Source organism: Thermobia domestica, chromosome 4 (assembly GCF_964235325.1).
Source record: "Thermobia domestica chromosome 4, izTheDome1.hap1.1, whole genome shotgun sequence".
NCBI classification, from domain to species: Eukaryota; Metazoa; Arthropoda; class Insecta; order Zygentoma; family Lepismatidae; genus Thermobia; species Thermobia domestica.
Window position 1 is genome coordinate 255,279,680 of NC_137457.1, and position 21,508 is coordinate 255,301,187.

A 21,508-nucleotide genomic window follows, 5' to 3' on the forward strand; every position below is an offset into this window, starting at 1 on the left:
ACATTAACATAATATCTCGGTACTCTGAATACATTAAAACAAACAAGTAGGTATTTCATATTTTGGCTTATCTCTTCGGTTATCTACAACCAACAAAACGTAAATTATTTTCTTCTGTAGCATCTAAATTTATTTAATTCGTTATTAATTCAAAGTTTTAAGTTTTAACATTTGTGCTCCTCAAACTTGTTTCTAAGAATATGTATCTCTTTACTGCCTTTCTATTCTCTTTTGCAATCGTTTGTATGCACTTGTATGGTTGTTAACATCGTTTGAGTAATAAGACCTCTGAAGACTTACATCACATCAGATTGTATTTTTACTGATACTTCTGCGAAAAATAGTAATTTCCCTGGCTCTGCATATTTTGAAGCATTTCCCTGACTCATATTAATTTCCGTGTCTTTCCATGACTTTCAATGTCAGTGTGAACGCTGTTGTATATTAACTGAAATTGGTGTTTGTTGTAAAAACCAATAAAATATGTAAACATTTGTAATTTTGAAATATGAATTCCAGATCTATGATAATGTTTCTACACAACAAATAATAATAGACACTTAATGAGAAAAGCAAAAAGGCTAATACTCACCGCAAAAGATACACAGTAAATTTTCTTCTACATGGAACAAGCTGGTTGTCACATGTAGAAAACTTTACTATATATCTTTTACGATATTAGCCTTTTTGCTTTTCTCATTAAATATCATCACTGCTCGCCATACTATAATAATACTAGACACTTGTTCAAAATATGTTAATATTTATGAAAATTCTATGAATCCTTCTCTTTATTGTATAAACTTCATACTATATCTATATTGAATTGTTTTGTTCTTATTTATTTTAAATTTTAGATTAATTGCCTACGCCTTGGTTTCTCTTAAAAGTATATGTTCGTCAGAAAGAAATGCGACACGGAAATGATCTATATGTGACTAATTCAATATCATTAATTCACTCACTAGCGTGAAGCCTACTAACAATTATACATAAATACTTACTAGAATTGCTCCAACTTCTCTTCATATTCCTTTCTTTGTTCCGCTGCCTTATCTACGTACTTTTGTTTTTTCTTCTTCGACAAATTTTTATACATCTCGGCTATCAACTTCGAAACAGCAGTCTAAAAAAAAAAAAATAAAGGGAGTTATGAAATGTTATAGTTAAAGAAAAATATACCTTTTACATTCCCACAATTAACAGATTAATTTTATGGAAATTTAAGAACATGGGCGGTGATTCGGGGGGGGGGGGGGGCAAAGGGGGGGCAGTTGCCCTCCCCCACTTTTTCGAAGTGACCAATTAATGTATATAGTTTCATTTGGAAAGGTAAAGTTTTTGTATCTTATAGCAGGTTCATAGAAATAATAATAATAATAATAATAATAATAATAATAATAATAATAATAATAATAATAATAATAATAATAATAATAATAATAAGAAGAAGAAGAAGAAGAAGAAGAAGAAGAAGAAGAAGAACCAACAGAGAATAACCAACACGGCAAGCAATATGCATAATTCAGTTTCTTTGAATAATTCAGCCATTTTAGCTACAATGACTGCTCCGCTTTCGTAATTGTTTTGTAATACGCAGACCGAAACCCTTTATTCTTCTTATTTTTTGGAAATGGACCATTTGGTTGACAGGATCCAGACTTGACAATAAAATGCTTAATATTGTCATGTGAATTGACGTTTTCATAATAATTTCTATCAGTTGGATTCTCTTGCTTCAGCAAATAGGCACAAAACCTTCTTCAGAATTTGAAACTTTTGAGAACGTAGTAGGGGCATCTTCAATCACAGATTCAAGATTTGAGTCTCTTTTGTGTGTTATGCGGACACTTCAACCCTAGATTCGTCAAAACTAGAATCTTTCAAAAATACTTTAGATACAGTTTAAGTTGTGATTTCACGTAAATTCTCGGTCGTAAGTTCAGGATCAAATACATCAGTACTCGCAGATGGATTTTCAGAGAAAACTGTCTTGCAATTAGAACCCATCGATGTTTCAGTGCCTAGAATGAAAGCGAAGTTTCGCATAACTCATAATGAGAATATGATTGAGTAATTAAGCTATTTAAGTAATTAAGTAATTAAAGTATTGTGAAAATATCATTCTTTTCAAGTGTTTTAAAAATTGGTATTTACAGGCAAGGTGTAGGGGACCTTTAAAAGACCTTGGGCCCCTTAGGGTCCGAGTCCCCCCGCACCGCGGGGTCTTGCGGTTTATAGATCCGGCGCTGATTATAGGATTATTAAATTTTATAGGGTTATTAATGAAATATAGATTTATGAAATGAGTTTAACGTCCCATGATTAAGTACCAAGGCTGAGGGGGACTGTAATGACCAGCACGAAGACCTCAAACTCAGCGCCATTAGGAATTCCTCACTGAGAACATGTGGGTCTGATTCCTTATAAAGTTATATACTTTGTATGTTGCTGACTCATACTTTCAGTGCTCAAAGGTGATAAATTCACAATAAACACACAAAATGTCGAGTAGTACATGATAATAGATTGTGTTTGGTTTTCTCAGATTGAATATTAGAAAAAAAAAAATCAACTGAACTGCGTTATCCGATACTATAGTTGAAAGTCTAAATGGGTATAGATTATACAGAGTCCGCCAGAAAAATGTACACACATTGTCATCCTGTATCAGAATACTGGCATTGATAATTGTTCTGAAATTTATGTGTTGTAGTATGGTTTTTCGCAAAGCAGATGTTGGTGCTGTCAGCACGGTTAGGGAGATAAGAAAACGGCAGGAGCACGCTTGACGTTCGAGCGGCGTAAGTACGTTTCGAAATGTTTTATCAGGCTTGGGAATGCCATCGAAGTGCAGCGTCAATGGAGAGGGGAGTCTGATACTTAAGCACCAACCCGCCTAACAAATCAAATGCATTGTTGACCCGACTAACAATCAAGCGCCATTTTGCTGCGCCATTTTGAAGCACATGAAGCGATTTGCGATATTCGAAAAGGAAGATCGAGAAGAACGCCTACAGCAACAAGTCCTGCCACGTCCGCTCTTGTGAGCGACCCCTCGTCATTCTGTTAGGTGTTTGGCCGCCAACGGCTACCATTTTGAGCATTTAATGTAAACATATGCTTACTTGAAGGTTTGTAACACATGTTTGATCAATAATTAAATTAATTTAGAAATATGATATATAGGTATTTCTTCTTAAACAGTGTTCACATTTTTCTGGCGGACTATGTGCAATTTAATAAGGTAAATGTTATATACAAAGTCTAATAACTTATATAAATATGTTATTATAAAATATTCTACTAATGAAAAGTTAAGGAATTTTATTAAATAAATGAAGTAAAGGTGCTTCCCCTTTCGGGGGGTTCAAAGGCTGTAAGTGGAGGTAGAAACTTTACACTTTCTTGACTTCAGCACTCATGGGGTCAGCACAATATTCCGGTCCCAATTTCAATATTTTAAAAATGTACGTACTGCTCAAAATATTTAATTTATAGTAATAATAAATTTGCTCCGAAGAGGACAAAAATAATGTGGTCTGCAGAACATTCTGACTAGTAAAAGTTGTCCCCATTTGCAAACGTTTGAGAAGTGCTGGTCTAAAAATGTTACTGAAGAACAAGTTGAGCTCTTCAGAAATTACGTTAGATAATCTTGGTTAGTTTCAATAGTCTTATTAAACAAACAACAACACAATTCAAAGCTCCATAGACGAGAAGATTTCTTAGCGAAAGAAGTTTCTCATAAATAAGACTGTTTTGCTTTAGTGCTTATTGCATAATTTATAATCCATATGAACTATTCCTTATGAATGGAGAAATCCATGTGCTAATAGTTTGTTCACTACAAAACTCAATACCTCACGAAGTGTAATCACTATTCTTACATAAATACCACTCTATATTACAGAGGCGTGCCCTGAATCACTAAGAAACTATCGTCTTATTAAATTCATCAAGTATAATATAATCAGTTCCGCGCCAACAGGAGTTTTAATTCGACTAGATTTGTTTTCACTGTCATTCTTATAAGAGCAAACAATGAACAGTAGTGTTCTTAGTTTTTATATTATATGTAGCTCATTAAATGCGCAACCATATTGACTAACACAATTGACTAACTAGCTTCGATTTAGCTTTGTTAATATTACTAGTTGCAAATGATTCTGACCTTGAGTGTCTTGAAAATAACGGAACTCATAAAAATATACTTGGTTAATATCAATACTTATTAGGAAACAATGTAGTTTGCTTATTTGAAACAAGAAGTATTTTCGAAAACGTTAATATGTTGGTTAACAAAAGAACGTTTGTTAATTCCAACTTTCTTCCTTTCTTACAACTCTTTCTGCACATTATGAAACATTTATGTGTCATGTTCCATTAATGATGCATGGTACAGGTACCGTGAAGAAATTCATCACTTGTTCAAAAAGAATACACTTTTCTCTTGTTTACCATCTTTACGTCCTTCAACCTTCCCGCCACTGTAAATTTTGTCAAACAGTAGTTCGAAAGACATAATGTGACCCTTGTAGATTCAAATAATTTCCTTAACTAGTTTAGTGGTCTGTTTTGCCCTAAGACAAAAAGTAGAGTAATTTGTTTCGTTTAGCAAATATTTTAGGTTCGAAGAAATAGGCCATAGTCATCTGTTCTACTTTCTGGCCGCCTCCTTTTGTTGAGGTCAGATTTCTTAGCTTCCAGTGACTATTGCTTATATCTTTATGATGAATATATAAATATATTAATAATACTAACCATTTCTAAACCTGGATTTTCAGCTGCCACTCTATCTTTCTTCTCCATATAGAATATCATGTAAGTGGATAGCGGTCGGCGAGGCAAATCTGGATGACGATTCTGTAGATTAAGAAAGAAAAAGAAAAAAAAGGGGTAATAAGAAATCGAGAATAGAAATTCTAATATGTTATTATATTTTCTTTTGTTTCTAAATTTTTCTTGTATTTCACTAACAATTAAATTTATACAATGAGTTTAATATTATGCAATTAACAAAACCTATTAAGTTACAACTTAAAATCGCTAATGTTGTTTCGTTGGAAAAAAGTAATCACATAAGTTCATTTATACTTCTGGACAGACACGCCTCTCACCATGAACGTTAATTCTACAATATTATTCAAATTTCACGGGAAAAACAAATCCAAAAATAATATACATACCAATTTGTTGAGTTAAACATCATCTACAATCTCTGTTTTTAAAAACAATTTTAATTTGGAAACTCGTTAAATTTTAGTTTAAGTGATTTTATTTTATATGAAATTTTATATCATGGTATTTAGTGCCAAAATATTTGTGCTCGAACAATTATTTACTGTTGGAAATCTTAACATGGAAACAGACGATTTCGGCTTCAGCCATGCCATTTTGTGTAAAACTGCTAATTGTGTAAACAATTTTTTATAAAATAATTCTAGTGGTATGGTCGATAAAGCCATACTGCGGCGACCGTAGTTGGTATTAACCCGTTATTTTTTTTGAGAACAGAACATGTAGAGATCCTAAATAACGGTGAAAGCACGTGACTTTATAAATGAGTCAAGGGTTCATCAGTATTAGTCCTATAAATATGGAAAGCAACCTTACTACTTATGCAAAGAATACGCAAATCGTTACAATACTTTGAGTTAAAGAGATTATTTATTTTGATACCACTGGAAACGGACAAAATATTCAACTGTGTTAAAATTCTATAGCTTTCCGCTGCAGAGTACAAACAGATTTTAACAATGGATGAAGTCAATAAATAAAAATGTTAAAAATTTATTTACCTGTTTTTGACTACGATAAAAATTCGTCCACGGTCGACTAACCCAACTTTTTGCATCCTGTAGCAGTTCGTGGAGCAGTCTGTACCGTCGAAGCCGCTTCTGAATTTTACACCAAACCTCTTTACACTCAACTGCTGTATATCCACCGAAGCTGATCTGAAAAAAAAAATATATATATATATATCAAAATAAAAATTAATCTAAATTACGGAACACTTTCAAAAAATCATTACAAGTAGCGAGTGGATGTTAGGTAAAATGCCTATTTCCTCATGTTAGTAATAGTAATAATGAATCATTATAAGCAGAGACTGGATGTTAAGCAAAATGCCTATAGCTTAATATTAGTGATGGTCAAAATTAAGTGTAGAAGTTTATTTTAGGTATTTGCGTCACTCAACAAAATTGTCTACCTCCTTCATCCTAGAAATCGAAATTACTGCCAATGGTGCAAAATGAATCTCAAGAAACGCAGATGTAGATTCACGGCTTCTCTTTGTGCGAATGCGCAATTTCTTAGTCTCATGTGTACAATAAAACATGAACACTTAAGTGGTATTTTAAGTAGAAATACAGATTTAAATATACGTATAAAATTTAATAAAACCCACTGGGTTTTTCTTCAAACCTTGGATTTCACAATTCTCCTTTTCTTACACATTACCATTCCAGCATTATTTCACAATCATTCACTTTCATTAATTATCCACCTCCTTTACCCTACAGGGCATAATCGAGGGACGTAACACGAAGACTTCACTTTGTTTTTCAATAATAATAATAATAATAATAATAATAATAATAATAATAATAATAATAATAATAATAATAATAATAATAATAATAATAATAATAATAAAATGATTTAAAGATGAAACTGCTATAAACCTATGTGATTTTTTGAAAATATATTAAAAGGTTTCAAATATAATTATATAAATGCAGCAATTTGAGCAATAAAAGATACATCGGCCATTTAATTACAGTATTTTTACTCCTAGTATTCTGATATTAATTTCCTAGTCTCGAACAATAGTTGCGAAAGAGAGAATTATTACAAATAAATTTTGTCTATGATCGAGATTAAATTTTAAGGAAAAAAAAACTATTAGCTTGCTTGGTGATAAACTCAACAGGTTAAGCAGCTCTTGCTAAGGATAAACAATTTAGGTTTATGACAGGCAAACTAATAAGCAGGCAAACAAACAAACCTGAGAAACTACGTAATCCCTAAATTCAATACGACCACATACATTACTTGTACAACAAGTAACCTTTCTACTTTTTCCATCCATGTTTATTTTACGCAGTCAAGCAGACTCTAGAGCACGGATGACCAATCTTTTTTTTAAGATTGAAGGCTACTTATCATTTGAAAAAAAAAATAAATAAATCTTTCAGTTTAACGTCCCACGATTATGCCCTTTTGACTAAGGAAGACGGATGATTAAGGGAAGTGAACAATGATGGAAGAATTGATAGAATGCGAATGTGTGAAGAAACGGGAACACCTTGAGAAAAACACGGACACAGTGTTGTCCACCACAAACTTACTTGGCCGGGGATTGAATTAGGGACCCCACGTACTACAGGTAGGCGCAGCTTGTAATTTCAGAAATCACTGCGGTCTACTTATCTGTTCATTAGCCAGATAGAGGGAGTCATAAAACATTAATAGTTATCAATATAGACAATATGAGAAGACCTATGCGGGCTACCTGTCAAATTACCCGTTGACGCGTTCGCTACCCCAAATTTATTGTATCCGCTCTATACTACTTCTAGAAAGTAATTAGCTACTCAAAACTTCAAAGGACATAACCGCAGTAACTTAAATTAAAGTAGAAATAACAGTAATAAATAAATAACAGAAGAAAACTACAACTACACATCACCACATGTGTAATTTCTAGTATACATCTCTCTCTTCTAGTCTATTAACAATAATTGCATATTTTTTAAAAGGCATGTGCAATTTATTGCGAACATTCCTATCCACTAACAGCGTGTAAAAATAATAAGCTAGGTAGTTATAAAAATGTAAAAATTATTTTCGTGGTATTATTTTTCTTCGGGAAGTAACTTTTTCCAAAATATCTTTTATGGTTGAAGGTATTCGAAACCTAGTTTTATGTTATTTTGCTTTATATATATATATATATATATATATATATATATATATATATATATATAGCTCTACGCTGTTTATACAATCTGGTATTTCAGCAGTATTACATATCAGAAATTGCTACTTCTCAATGAAAATGAATCCGACTACATGCCTCTTCCCAGTCAAGTCGCTCCACTCGTGAATCATGTCGAAGTGAATCTCTAGGTGGAATGGCATTCTCCATGCGGTGGACAAGTTCAAGCAAGTCCGCTTCTGGCCATGATGGAATATCTGCAACAATAACATAGTTATTTAAAAAAAAAAAAAAAAAAAACTAAAATGGTGTATCAAATCTAAATTACATGCATTAGTTTCAGTGGAGTTGTTGATTTTTCTAATAGCGAAAAAAATTAGAACTCACCAAAAAACAGTCCCTTACGGTAAGCCACTAATTCTACAACAATCTAAGAAGAACGCACTGCACTGCATTTTGTATAAGCTCGCCTGGATATTCAGCAGTTTAAACTCCACATGGAAAATCAGAACCATTGGATTGGTGGGAGCTCAAATCATACTTCACCGAAAAAGCACTATCACTTGAGCTAGCCCACCAAAACAGAGAACTGTTTGTGTGTCTGATAGTTAGCTCAACTGGCATAGGATGCCGGCTTATGGCAAGCAGGAAACTGGAGCTCGAATCTCTACCAATCAAGTGATCAGATTTATCATACAAGGTGGACTATTTATCTCCATACGCTCTTGTTACACGCTGAGCTTTCGTACCATGCAAATATTCATAGGGGATTATAGTTTGATATACTCTTCAATACTGCCAGATTAACAGTGTTGCCAACCCATTATAAAGTTGTAGGATCAGGTAGATCTATTTCGCGATAAAAAAATAATACTTTTGCCGTAACTCTTGTGTTAATTATGCTAAGACTACAAAAATATATCAGTAAATTGAAATTTTATTAAGATTCCATCATCTGAATGTCATTTCAAAAGGGATTCTGCATTAAAAAATAAAAACAGGGTATCATAATAACAAGTACTTGGGTGTATTATGAGACAGCAGTGGGGCTATTACAGGACATCCTTATTACTCAAGCCCAGGTGGTCATACAAATGGTTATTATAAGACAGTCGTGGGCGTTCTCCGTCAGAAAAACCAAGTTTGGAGAGACTGATGGATAGTCTTTTACAGTATTTATTCAAAATATGTACTACGATAGTCAAAAAAGAAACCTTAACTGCGTGCAGATTCTGTGTGTGTTTTTTAAATGACATTCTGCTTCAGTAAGAAATCATAGTGTTTTCTTTGTTTCTGCCAGGTTTCTCATTGTAAAAATGAAAATGAAGGTAATAAACACGCAAAGCTTGGAAGAATATTGTAGATATTATTGAAACAGAAATTAGTTGTTTACACGGTGTTATTTATTTAATAATGATACAATTTTGATCTTCTTTAAGAAGAACAAAAATTAGTACATAATACGATATTGTATATCTATGCGATAAATTACTTCCATTTTCTTATCTTGATTTTGGGCAATGGTGAATAAAAAGTATACAATCTATTGAATAGAAGAAGAAAAGAGATAATATGTTGTTGATTCTAAATATAAAGAAATAAGAGTTAATCGCAGTAGCTAAAAATCTAAGTTGGTTTTAAATGTATAAAACTGTACTCTTAGTTATCGTAATAGCAAATAATTGTTTAAAAGGTTACTATGACGACCGAAAAAGATTATTATTAATGAAGTTGTGAAAGAAAAATGAAAGGTAATAGAGATATAAGTGAAGTGTCTGATTTAAAGTAATTTGATCGTGTTGACATATAGTTTAAAATTATACGAACTGTGGGCTAAATGTAACGTGAAAAATAATAAGTTAATAATTGTTAAATTTTAGATCGTGGTTCCTATATACGTTACATTTTAGATGGTTTACCGACCAGGACCTTGAGATTAGTTTGAAGTATAGTAAAGCAGTCCCAGCATAGTGTTCAACATGGAGTATACTTTACTCAAAAGTGAGAAAAAATTTATACAAACATAAAAATGAATGTTTCTGGAAATGAAAATATGCATGAAGAAGGTGGTGATGTAGAACTACCAGGTACGAATTCATCAACGAACGTAGCTGATCTTATAAGACAGCTTGGTCACCAAATATCGCAGCAACAGCAAAGAATGGATACTCAGCTAGAGCAAATGTCCCACCAAATATCGCAGCAACAGCAAAAAATGGATACTCAGCTGATATTCCGGCCAGTACATTCCTAGAAAAATTCAAGGAAGAAAGTGATCTAATTGGAGTAGGCAGATCTAAATTTTTAAAAATTCTGCCTCATGTTTTATTACCACCGTGTTCCGTATGGTTTAAAGCAGTCAGAAGTAATTTACGTATTTATTTAGATTTTAAAAATGCCTTACTTTCCAATTTTGAAAATGATTTCATGTTGGCCAATAGAGACGCCTTAGTTCGAAATAAGACATTATAACCCAAAATTAGATAAGTGTTTCACTGATTTTGTAATATCCGTATATAAAGAATTGAAGTTAATTCATCCATAGCAACAGGAATTGAGTAATAGCATCAATCAGAATCTTGTTACCTTTTAAGTTGCAAGAAATGTTGATTTCTGCATAATGCGTTAATTTCAATCACCTTATTATGATAGAGCAAAATTGTGAAAGTCAATCTATGTTGCAAGCTAAGAGTAATCGAAATCAAGCCAATGCTAATCGTAATCAAGTTAGTTATGTACCTGTTCGCGACATCAATGTCAGAAGAAAGTGTTCTTAATGCGAGAAATAATAGTAGATTCTATTGTAACGAGAATAGAATTGAACCCAGTTTTACCGGTAATAGAACTGAATCTAATTTTAGGAGAAACAGGAACAATTATCGTAATACATCGTTTAGGAACCAAGCGAATAATAAGTTTAATTTTACACGAAATGGATTTTGTAATAGATACATATATGGCAGGAATTCTCAAAATAGAAATCAGAATACTGTTGAAGTACACAATAGGCAGGACGGTACACAAGTTTGTAGCGTACAATGCAACTTAACCGAACCCTTTGGTAATATAACTTAAGCTAATATGGCGTCCGAGAAAACATATTCAATTGATTTTTGTTTTATTTCACTTTGAATACTATTATTCCATAGAAATTTGGAATTATTCAAATTGCATTAATATAATTTATGTACTTTTTTTACTTTTCTATAACTTCTAATAATCTCTCCCATTGCTCATGTATATTTATACCGCTTGTCCAGTTCATTAAGTTCTCCTCTTGTTCTTTTTTTATTCTCACTTCCTTCCACTTCCTAATAATCTTCCTTTTTTTCTCTTTCTAAACCTCTAGCCCCTTCCCAATCTATCCTATGTCCCGTTTCTTTCACATGTTTGTAAATAGCGTCATTTTCTCTTTTCATTCGATCATTATCTTTATGCTGTTTTAATCTGTCCATAAGTCTTTTTCCTGTCTCCCCTATGTATTTCACGTTACACTCACTACATTTCACTTCATAGATAACTCCTTCTTCCTACTCTATATTGCTTTCCCTCCTTTTCTTTCTTATACAATTCAACAACGTTTCTCCTTTTCTATATATTTTAATACCTCCTTCTCTTAACTTCTTTATTACTTCCGTCTTTTCTCCTATGCTCTGAATTCCATACCACTTCTTATTTTCTTCTTTCTTTTTTATAATTTCTTCTTTTCTCTTTCCTTTTATCTGTTCTATCTTATATCCAATACTTTTAAGTTGTTTATAGAACTTTTCCAAATCTTTCTTCCTTCCCTCTTCTTCACTATTGATGTTCTCTATCCTCCCTTCCATGTTCCTAATGAAGTTCTTCTTAGTTGCTTTGTCTGCACCACTTCTCCAGTGACAATAAATACCTGCCCAACACGTTTTTTTGATACCAACTGGTAATTACTTTCTCACCTTGCTTCTCTATCTTCATATCCATAAAATTTATAGATTTGTTTTCTTCTATTTCTAATTCTAACCTTATACCTTTTTCTTCCTCTTCTATGATTTCAACATATTTCTCCAGTTGATCTCTGCTCCCTGTCCATATGCCTAAACAATCATCTACATACCTGCTAAAGAAGATTAACTTTCCCTTTGCTTCTTTTGTCATTTTTTTCTCCCACTTGTTCATCACGATTTCTGCTAAAACAGAACTCAGCTTTGATCCAATGCTTAGACCTTCTTTTATCCTTACTACTCTTTTTCCAATTATACAGTAGCTATTTTTCCTTAACGTCTTAAGCGCTCTTATAACTTTTTCTTTTTTCCATTGACCTATAACTTTCCCTTTCATTTCTTCTTCTATCGCCCTTATAACATAATCTCTTCTTATAGTTGTGAATATGGCTTTAACATCTACATTAAACATTAACGAGTCCTCCTGATTCAATTCTTCCGTGTTCTTAATTCTGCATGTCTCTTGCTCTTCTCTGATTTCTTCCATTATCTTGGAAGAAACCATGGAGTATGTTTAATAGGTAACGGTCCAGGATTCTTTCTAAAATTGTAACCAATTCAAGAAGTCATCATCCGGGAGCCATAATTACAACGATATTGTATGTCTATGCGATAAATTAATTCCATTTTCTTATCTTGATTTTGGGCAACGGTGCGCAAAAATACACAATCTATTGAATAGAAGAAGAAGAAGAGATATGTTGTTGATTCTAAATATAAAAAAATAAGAGTTAATCGTAGTAGCTAAAAATCTATGTTGGTTTTAAATGTATAAAACTGTACTCTTAGTTCCCGTAATACCAAATAATTGTTTAAAAAGTTGCCATGACGACCGAAAAAGAAGATTATTATTAATGAAGTTGTGAAAGAATAATAAAAGGTAATTCAGATATAAGTGAAGTGTCTGATTTAAAGTAATTTGATCGTGTTGACATATAGTTTAAAATTATACGAACTGTGGGCTAAATGTAATGTGAAAAAATAATAAGCTGATAATCGTTACATTTTAGATGGTGGTTCCTATATACGTTACAATATAAGAGCAGTGTAATTTCTAAACCGAAACACAGTACAAGGAGTGAAGACACACTTCATTGGCAACAAAAGTTAAGCAGGTAACTTCAATTCTGAAGATTGTCTATGCTTTCTGCTGACAGACCAAGCATTCAGCTTCTGGCCTTCTTGCCTCAATGCACCATGATCAATAATGCCGTTGAATGCGAGATTTCATCATGACATCTAGGTGGCAACAATTCGATAATCCCTCCTTTCATCCCAGATTTAGCGCCAAGGGGGTTTCAGTTGATCCTGCAGCTCGAAATTTACTTGCTATGCGGCTGTTCCACAACAACAAGGCCAAAATTCAGTACCACGTGGTTTTCTTCACAGGTACAATTCAAGAACTACTAACGATGTACCTCAACACAAGGAGCTACATGGAAAAGTAATGGATACGATTTTATTTTTTTCATTAGAAAAAAAAAAAAAAAAACTGGTCATTCACATCTCATTGCACTATTACTTACAGTTGGAATTAAACAAATGTGAATTTTCTTCGGCCAGCAGATTTAATTTACAGTCAACTTAGAATTTCCTATGAATGGTTGACCAAAGATCGGTGACCAAGATTTTTTTGAACAGGATTACATCAAGTAGTATAACTCTCAATAGCGAAATTTCCGGTCGCCAAATCTTCCTTCGTGACGAAATATTTTACAGGGTTCCTAGTGATCTTGGGGAATCTATTTACCTGACCTTTGGCAGGAAATTCTCTAACTTTCATGACAGGTGTCGGAGGACACTGACATACAAATAAGGAATAAATAACGGTGAATATTTATATATGAGAACGTTTATTCTACAGAGACAAATAGTAATCAATTGCTCATACGTACATTCCATTTACCTTCCATAAAAATGTGAACAACGTCCATTATAGTGGTTGGCTAAGCTGAAATTGGTATACAATTAATGTTCGAAAACATAAAATTCCCTGACTTTCACTGATTTACCGGCTTTTTTCCTTTAACGTCCCTGGCCTTCACCATTTTCCATGACCTTTCTGACCAGTAGGAATTCTGTTTTAGTTTGGCGGTAGTCCCTTACTTTTTGCCTTCGAAAAAACAGCGACCAAGCTCTCTGATTTGGCTACTAGATTTTGACTTGACATTTCGTATCGGCACAAATGGAACTTACTACCTATATAACGCTTCTAACTCATAATAGAACTTACCGTCATTGGAATTTGTGCTGCCACCCCCACCACCACCACCGCCGCCTCCCCCTCCTCCACCGCCACCAACACCCTCTTCATCACAATCCACCACTTCAGTCTTTATCTCCCTAGACTGCTCGCCAAGCTTCTCGTAGCCCTTGGAGTTAGCTGATAAGTCTAATGCCTTTGCTTTCTTCACCGCAGGCTCTGAGCTGTCTCGTGACGACGACAGCAACGTCGGTCTTTTCTTCTTCTTATCGGACACCATTATCTTCAATCACACGATAACTGTAAGAATAAATAAAGAATCCACCATCATTCAAATCTATATTACAACATACAATGCAATAAAGTATGCTAAAAACGAAAACAGGATTTTAACTGTAATTTGTAAAACTTACTACGTCCAAATGCACTGTAATCGCACTAAATTATTTCTGTAATATGTTGCCCTCAAGAATTCTGGATAATTAACATGAAATCTTTTTAGGGTTCACACTGAAATTTGGTATCGATTTCTCTGAATTTTCATGAGTAAATAAGCACATTTTCCGTGATCCGAGAACATCATCATCTTTGGTTATTTCGATTTTCTTTAAATCGGGCTCCAAAGATCCCCATAGCCATCCAACGCTCTCCTTTTATTTATTTTTTTAATACATATACCGGTAAGCTTACTCTGTTACTCTAGATACTTAAGTGTCAAACTTCCTGTACTTGGAATAAAGCAAAAGAAAACAATTATACCCATGCATTCTGAGTATAAACAAAAGCAATTTAACATGTTTCATAATTTAGCCTATCTACAACCAACAAAACTAACTTATTTTCTTCTGTAGCACTTAAGTTTTGACTTAATTTGTTGTTTTCCTTTCAAAGTTGGAAGTTTTTACACTTTTGGTGCTGCCCAAGCTGCTTTATTTCTGAAAACAGTTTTTCATTTTCAGCCTTTTTTTTTTTTTTTTTTTTTTAATTTCCTTTCTGAATCTGTCTTTATTCTTTGTGGTATTCTCTGTACCTTCATTTTGTACTTTGTTCGTGTGCCCAGTTGAAAAATAACACACTGAGTAGTGAAATCTTCCCCTGGGCTACTAACGAGGGCAACTGATTGCTGAAACAGTTAAGTGTAACGTAAATGTAAGTGTAATATAAGCTAAATGTAATTAAAGTGCATTTGAATGTTACAACTTGTATTCTTTTACAAATTCTATAAATATGCGCGAAATCATACCATTAAATAAGCATGATTTGAACTACTTTCATACCAATAATAGACTCAATGGCAATCCGTGAGCTCATTGTATGCAATTCACATCAAGTTCACAAAATTACCATACACACTGTCAAGTATAGATGCTGAAATACGTATAGATCCTGCCTAATGCTAGGAACCCATCATAGCATATGACAATTGTGTGAGCTGTCATTTTCTAAATGTCCTGCATTTCATAATTCTGATGCGGTACGTAACCCCATATGGAACTGCACCAAGGCAAAATTTTAAGACACACGACCACAATATTGCTGGTCTTCTCCCGAAGCATGGTAGCAGCCACGCTACTCCGTTCGCGGAAACCCGTTAAGAACCCAGATGCTAATCGACTGCATTACGCTTTTGAACTTAAACTGCGTCTTGCACCATGTTTGGTTCCCCTCTGGAAAGCCTCCACGTAGTAGGACAAAATACCCCTGCTGCAGCTTCAATGAAGTCTACTGCAATGGAAACTATGATGTCATGCAGTGGTTCATAAAAATGACCATCACATAGAGCATGATAGGTGGTAGTGAAGAACATCTTAACGTAACCAACAAGATCAATTTGTTCAGCTGAAAATGGATCAGCGGATGGATGTGTATGCATGTATGTATATGTACGTGCATCACCCAATCCTACTTGCAACAACTCGTCCGCCTTTGTAGCCATTTTTCCAAGTGTAAACAAAATTTCTATTCCTTTCGATCAACTTATTCATAATACGACAGAGATCTCACAAAACACCGCAAGCAATCACGTCTCCCGTAACTTTACTTGGACTCAAACGAGGGATAAACCAGCATACAAGGGTAGTTCCCTGAATAATATAAAACACTACGACTTTCTCAAAAAAAAAAAAAAAAAAAAAAATCTAATGTATCGTGTTTATGCCATTAGGCAAAAGGAGACAGGTGATTCAATTAAAGTGAATGATTATGAAAGAACTAGTTGGTTCAGAACGTAGGATAAGATGGGAAGAATCCTAGAAAACACACACCGATGATGAGATGAAACAAGCGACTCTTCACAAAGTGAGCCGTCAAACACTGAGCAAGGCTGCTCCCTTATCAAAAAAAGAACTTAGTTCATATTTCACAAATAAATAATCCTAAAGTACTGCCTCGTCCATTATGTCTCATCACAAAATTTCAGAGAGGGTAGTTTGTGGGTATGTTTACTCTGACGACTTTTTCGAAAATTGTTGATTTCTTTATTTTTTTTTATTTTTTTTATTTTTTAAAAAATCATTAAACCCAGAATATGACATAACTTATATCTTCCTAAAGAACCAAGAAAGTAATGAAATGAAATCTTTTTGTTTTACGTCTCATGGTTATATCAACTAGGCTAAAGGAGACGGTGATGATGAGAAACGAATGCAATGGTGGAATGAAGAAAGTGGGAGGAAACGAAAGAACCTCGAGACAACCCACGCATACGGTATTCGTCCACCAGAAAGAACAAACAAAGACTAGGCGAATTTTCTTCGCATGAAGAATTCTGACAAATCATTACAATTCATAATTCATAATTCATTAATAAATATTTCAATAATAGCGGCAGCATGACGAAATTTAATTTGAGAAACAGGAGCGCCAAAGTTTAAGTGGCCTGTAGCTTCCCTTAATTCACTGGAAAATGTTTTTAAAAGTTTGTAACAATACACTAGGAAAACGATTAATAACAATTATTAAAACCTGAAAGGTAAGGCTGGCCGATTCCGGAATTTTTACTTTCCGGAATCCGGAAAATAAAATCGGAAAAATTCCGGAATTCGAAAATTCGGGAATCTTTCCGAAGTCCGGATTTTTCCGAATTCCAGGAAGTAAAATTTCCAATTCCGGAAAATAAATTTTCCGGAATCCGGACAATTTTGGCCATACCTACTGAAAACATATTTTCAATAATTAATGGAAAAGGAAATTATTCACCAATAATAAAAAGAACAATCCTCCTCCTCTAAAATCTAATAGAAAAAGGCGTGAGAGACAACGAATATGATCAGAAAATAAAATTTCTATTCAACATCCCAAATTTATGATGCAGGAGAAGGATGATTAATAAATTGGTGGAATAAGAATGTGGGAGGAAACTGGAGAACCTTGAGAAAAACTACGGACACAATTTTCTCCTCCACAAACTCACATAGGCTGGGAACGGGTCAGACTCCTTGCACCACAGATGAACGCTCTACATCGTGTCCCTGCGTATTATTACAAATAAATTTTTACTTCATTACAGAGAGACGGTTTCATTATGACTTTATTGTCGCAATGTCTGAAATAATACCTACATAATTTATTATACAGGGTGAGTCAAAAGTCCTTGGACACCTGCATAAGTTTGAAAATCGACGGGAAAAGTAAAAAGTGATGATGGGAACAGAGGTTTGATGAGGGGCCGCAACTTTTGGAGTGTAAGTCATTCATGGCCGCCATCTTGAAATCCGCCATTTTGGATTCAAGTATTTTTTTCTAAATGGGAAGGGGGTGTATGACACATCAAATAACACTAGCTTGAGCTCAGGAATTTAGTGGTGTATTTTTTTCTGTCTTGTACAGTTTAAAAGTTATTAATGTTCAAAGGTGGGAATTATTTTGTCACTGAATGTTACAACACATGTTCCACGTGTTGTCCATCCCGTGCAATGCACAACTGTAGTCGCCGCAACCACTCTGACTGCACACGAAGGAGAATGTCTCCTGAAATTTGGTCACAGGCTTGTTGGATGCGTTCCTTTAGGTGTCTCAAATCACGGATTATCTCAGCATACACTATCTGCTTAAGCTGTCCCCATAGATAAAAATCAAGGGGCGTTAAGTCAGGGGATCTGGGCGGCCACTCCACGGGACCACGGCGACCAATCCACTTCCCTGGCAGTTGTTCATCCAACCAGTCATGGACACAAAGTCCATAGTGTGGAGGGGCTCCATCGTGCTGAAAATAAGATGGGGAAATGCCGTCAGCTTTCAGTGTGGCAGAGAACACAAGCCCCTGCAGCAGCATCAGATACTGTGGTGCAGTTAAGGTGTTGTAAATGAAAAATGGACCAATGATGCGGGTGTCCCACACCACACCATCACCTTCGCTGGACTATGTTCTCGACTCGGGTCAACCCAGTTCGGATTTGCGTCACACCAGTATCGACAATTATGTCGATTAACCTCCCCGTTCAAAGTGAAATACGCCTCGTCGCTGAACAGTATGCCCTTAGCAAACGCAGGATCCAGTTCGTGTTGTTCAGTAGCCCACATGCAGAACTCCAACCGGCGATCAGGGTCATCCTCGTTCAGTTTATGTTGCATGTCAGCTTATAAGGATGCCACTGATTGGCGTGCAATATCCGGACAACGGAGGATTGGCTTATTGCACATGCTAGGGACACACGACGGGTACTTCGCTTAGGACTTTTCACAAACGACGCAACAACCACCCTTGCAGTTTCCTCATTGGTGGCAGTCTTTGGTCGCCCACTACGTGCCCTATCTTGAACAGAGAACGTCTCCCGGAATTTAGTGATCACGTGAGCCACCGTGCTGTGCGATACCGGTTCTCTGTCTGGGTACCGTCTGTTGTAGTCAGCTGCTATTGTTCGGTAGCTGCGTTCCCCTGATATAAGGATGATTTCGATCTTCTGTTCACGTGTCAGACCCATTTTAGATCACCTGGAACAAAGAGAGAACTGGGTCAGTATCAAGGTAATTTCCCACCTTTGAACATTAATAACTTCTAAACTGTACAAGATAGAAAAAACAAATTACACCACTAAATTCCTGAGCTCAAACTAGTGTTATTTGATGTGTCATACACCCCCCTTCCCATTAAAAAAAAAAAAAAAAAATTGACCTGAATCCAAAATGACAGATTTCAAGATGGCGGCCATGAATGACATACATTCCAAAAGTTGCGGCCCCTCATCAAACCTCTGTTCCCATCATCACTTTTTAGTTTTCCCGTCGATTTTCAAACTTAGGCAAGTGTCCAAGGACTTTTGACTCACCCTGTATTTTCCTTCGCTCAACTTGTCATATGTCACGATGTAGTTGTTTGCTATTTTTTATTCAGTATTACAGTGGTTTCCTGTAGTTATTACATGAAGCAACCTTTACGAAAATTTATTTCCGAGTATACGCACTCAGAGGTTGTCCACATATTACGTAACACAACAAAGGGATTGAGGGGGTTCGGCCTTGCGTTACGAACTGTGACAAGGGGGGAGGGGTTTAGGTCTTCATTACATAATGCACGTTTTTTGCTGTAATTTTTATTATCAGATTTATATGCAATCTTTTTAAAAAAATAATTTTATTCAGTTCTTTTCTTTTTTATAAATATACTAGCAAAATACCCGTTCTTTTCACGGAGAGAATACGTTTCATTTTGGACACAAAGGGTACCTAAACTGTCCGCAATCAACTTAGGTACCCTAAAAACTATGAATTCGACACTAATATCAGTCATTTTCAACTATTTTACATGTCACTATTCCTCCTTAGGAATATTAATGGTGACTAAATTTGGATTTAAACGGCAAAAAGTGTTACTGTTTATCTCAGCGACCCAGAAAGCTATGGATTCGACACTAAATTGGTCATTTTTGATCATTTTTATATAGCCTATCTCACCCTCACCCAAGTTGCGAGACTGAGGCTGAATTTGGATTTAAACGGCATCGGAAGTGTTATTGTTCATATCAGTGACGACTAAAACTATGGATTCGAAATTAATTTTGATCGTTTTCGATCCCTCCCCCAAGTTGCACCTTCAAAATAAAATGATAAAAACCATCCCAGGCCCGAGCATCATCTTTCAAGTTACAAACATACTCCCTTTCATACATATATCTATCTAATATGTTTCGGAAAATTGCCAACTATAGCCCATATAAATTCAATAGTACAGAAGGAATTCGAAGACGTACTAGACACCAGCATTACTGCTGACGAACCCTGCGTATATTACAATACAATATAACTGCGTTTTGTGGCTATCGAAGCATTGCATTTACGGTATACGCTTTTCTGGCGTTAGTTGTTAATGATCGTAACCATCGCTTGAAAATGACCTCGCGTTCCTAGGTTCCCACTCCTATCGCTATTTCTAAAATATATTATTTGAAACTTTTGATTTGAATCATTACCCACTCTTTTCTTCTTAGGGGTTTCGCATATGAAACAGAAGGAACTATTTTTCATGAAATAATATTCTCCGCGACGGAACAATCCATGATTTGCAGACCAAAGTAATATGTTAACAACCTACTTTGTCGGATATTCTTCTCGTACTATTTTTAATTTTTCGATTCGAATATTTCTGAAGAAATCGAGTTTATTCGCATACTCGCACTGATTTAGAGAAAGAAGAATTTGAAAGGGGGTAAACTGAAGTTCATAGTCCAAAGAAGATGCTCCAAAGTTTGTTCACAAATGACATGTTCCTGCTCTTTCACGTGTACAGCCACCTGGAATCTATGGTCGACGAGGAAGAGAACTTTGCATCGTCGAACTTCAAATGCACGAAGAATCCTGGATCCCTGAAAAAGAGGTCGATGCCAGTTCTTTAAATTCTGTTTCACCTGCATCCTTCGACAGTACTTCCTCCTTGCCATCATCGGTGATCTAAAAGGATGAGTGCGATCTCCTTGGGAAAACGAGATGCAGTTTTGAAGAATTAGGACCAGTTGAAGAATGGGTTAATTAAATAACCTTATGGGATTAAATTATTACGGTTCTACCATTTTTTAATACCTTAATTTGTTGACGAAAAACACTACAAATATTCAATATTCAAAATATAAGCATTTTGTAATAAAAAGGTCTACTATTGCCCCCAAAATAGATGAAAATCCAAAAATCAAAAAGTGTTACGTAACAAATAGGGAAGGGTTCGGCCTTGCGTTACGAAGTGTAACAAGGGAGAGTGAGGGGGTAAAAAATTGGTCAAAAGTACCGTTACGTAATAAGTGGATAGCCCCTTAAAACATGTGAAAAATTGAGAGATCATTTTCCCTTCTGTATCTCATCAGTTACGATTTCTTTAATTTACACAGACATTTTATTTTTGCTTTAATCCATGTAGTTTTACTATATTATTGCACACGATATTGCACAAAG

At 34.8% G+C, this 21,508-nt stretch overlaps 1 protein-coding gene across 3 annotated transcripts in view; it reads right to left on the reverse strand.

The window, feature by feature from the left end:
* The window catches only part of LOC145683994 (nucleolar transcription factor 1-A-like), a 107,402-nt gene that overhangs the window by 42,658 nt on the left and 43,236 nt on the right, over positions 1–21,508 (reverse strand). For all 3 annotated transcript variants that reach the window (XM_081755764.1, XM_081755765.1, XM_081755763.1), the window contains exons 2-6: positions 14,159–14,428; positions 8,084–8,202; positions 5,802–5,957; positions 4,765–4,866; positions 1,005–1,126 (exon numbers count right to left, since the gene is read on the reverse strand). In XM_081755764.1, coding sequence (XP_081611890.1) covers positions 1,005–1,126; positions 4,765–4,866; positions 5,802–5,957; positions 8,084–8,202; positions 14,159–14,408 — 749 coding nt within the window. In that variant the 5' untranslated portion in view covers positions 14,409–14,428. The remainder of the gene's footprint in view (positions 1–1,004; positions 1,127–4,764; positions 4,867–5,801; positions 5,958–8,083; positions 8,203–14,158; positions 14,429–21,508) is intronic.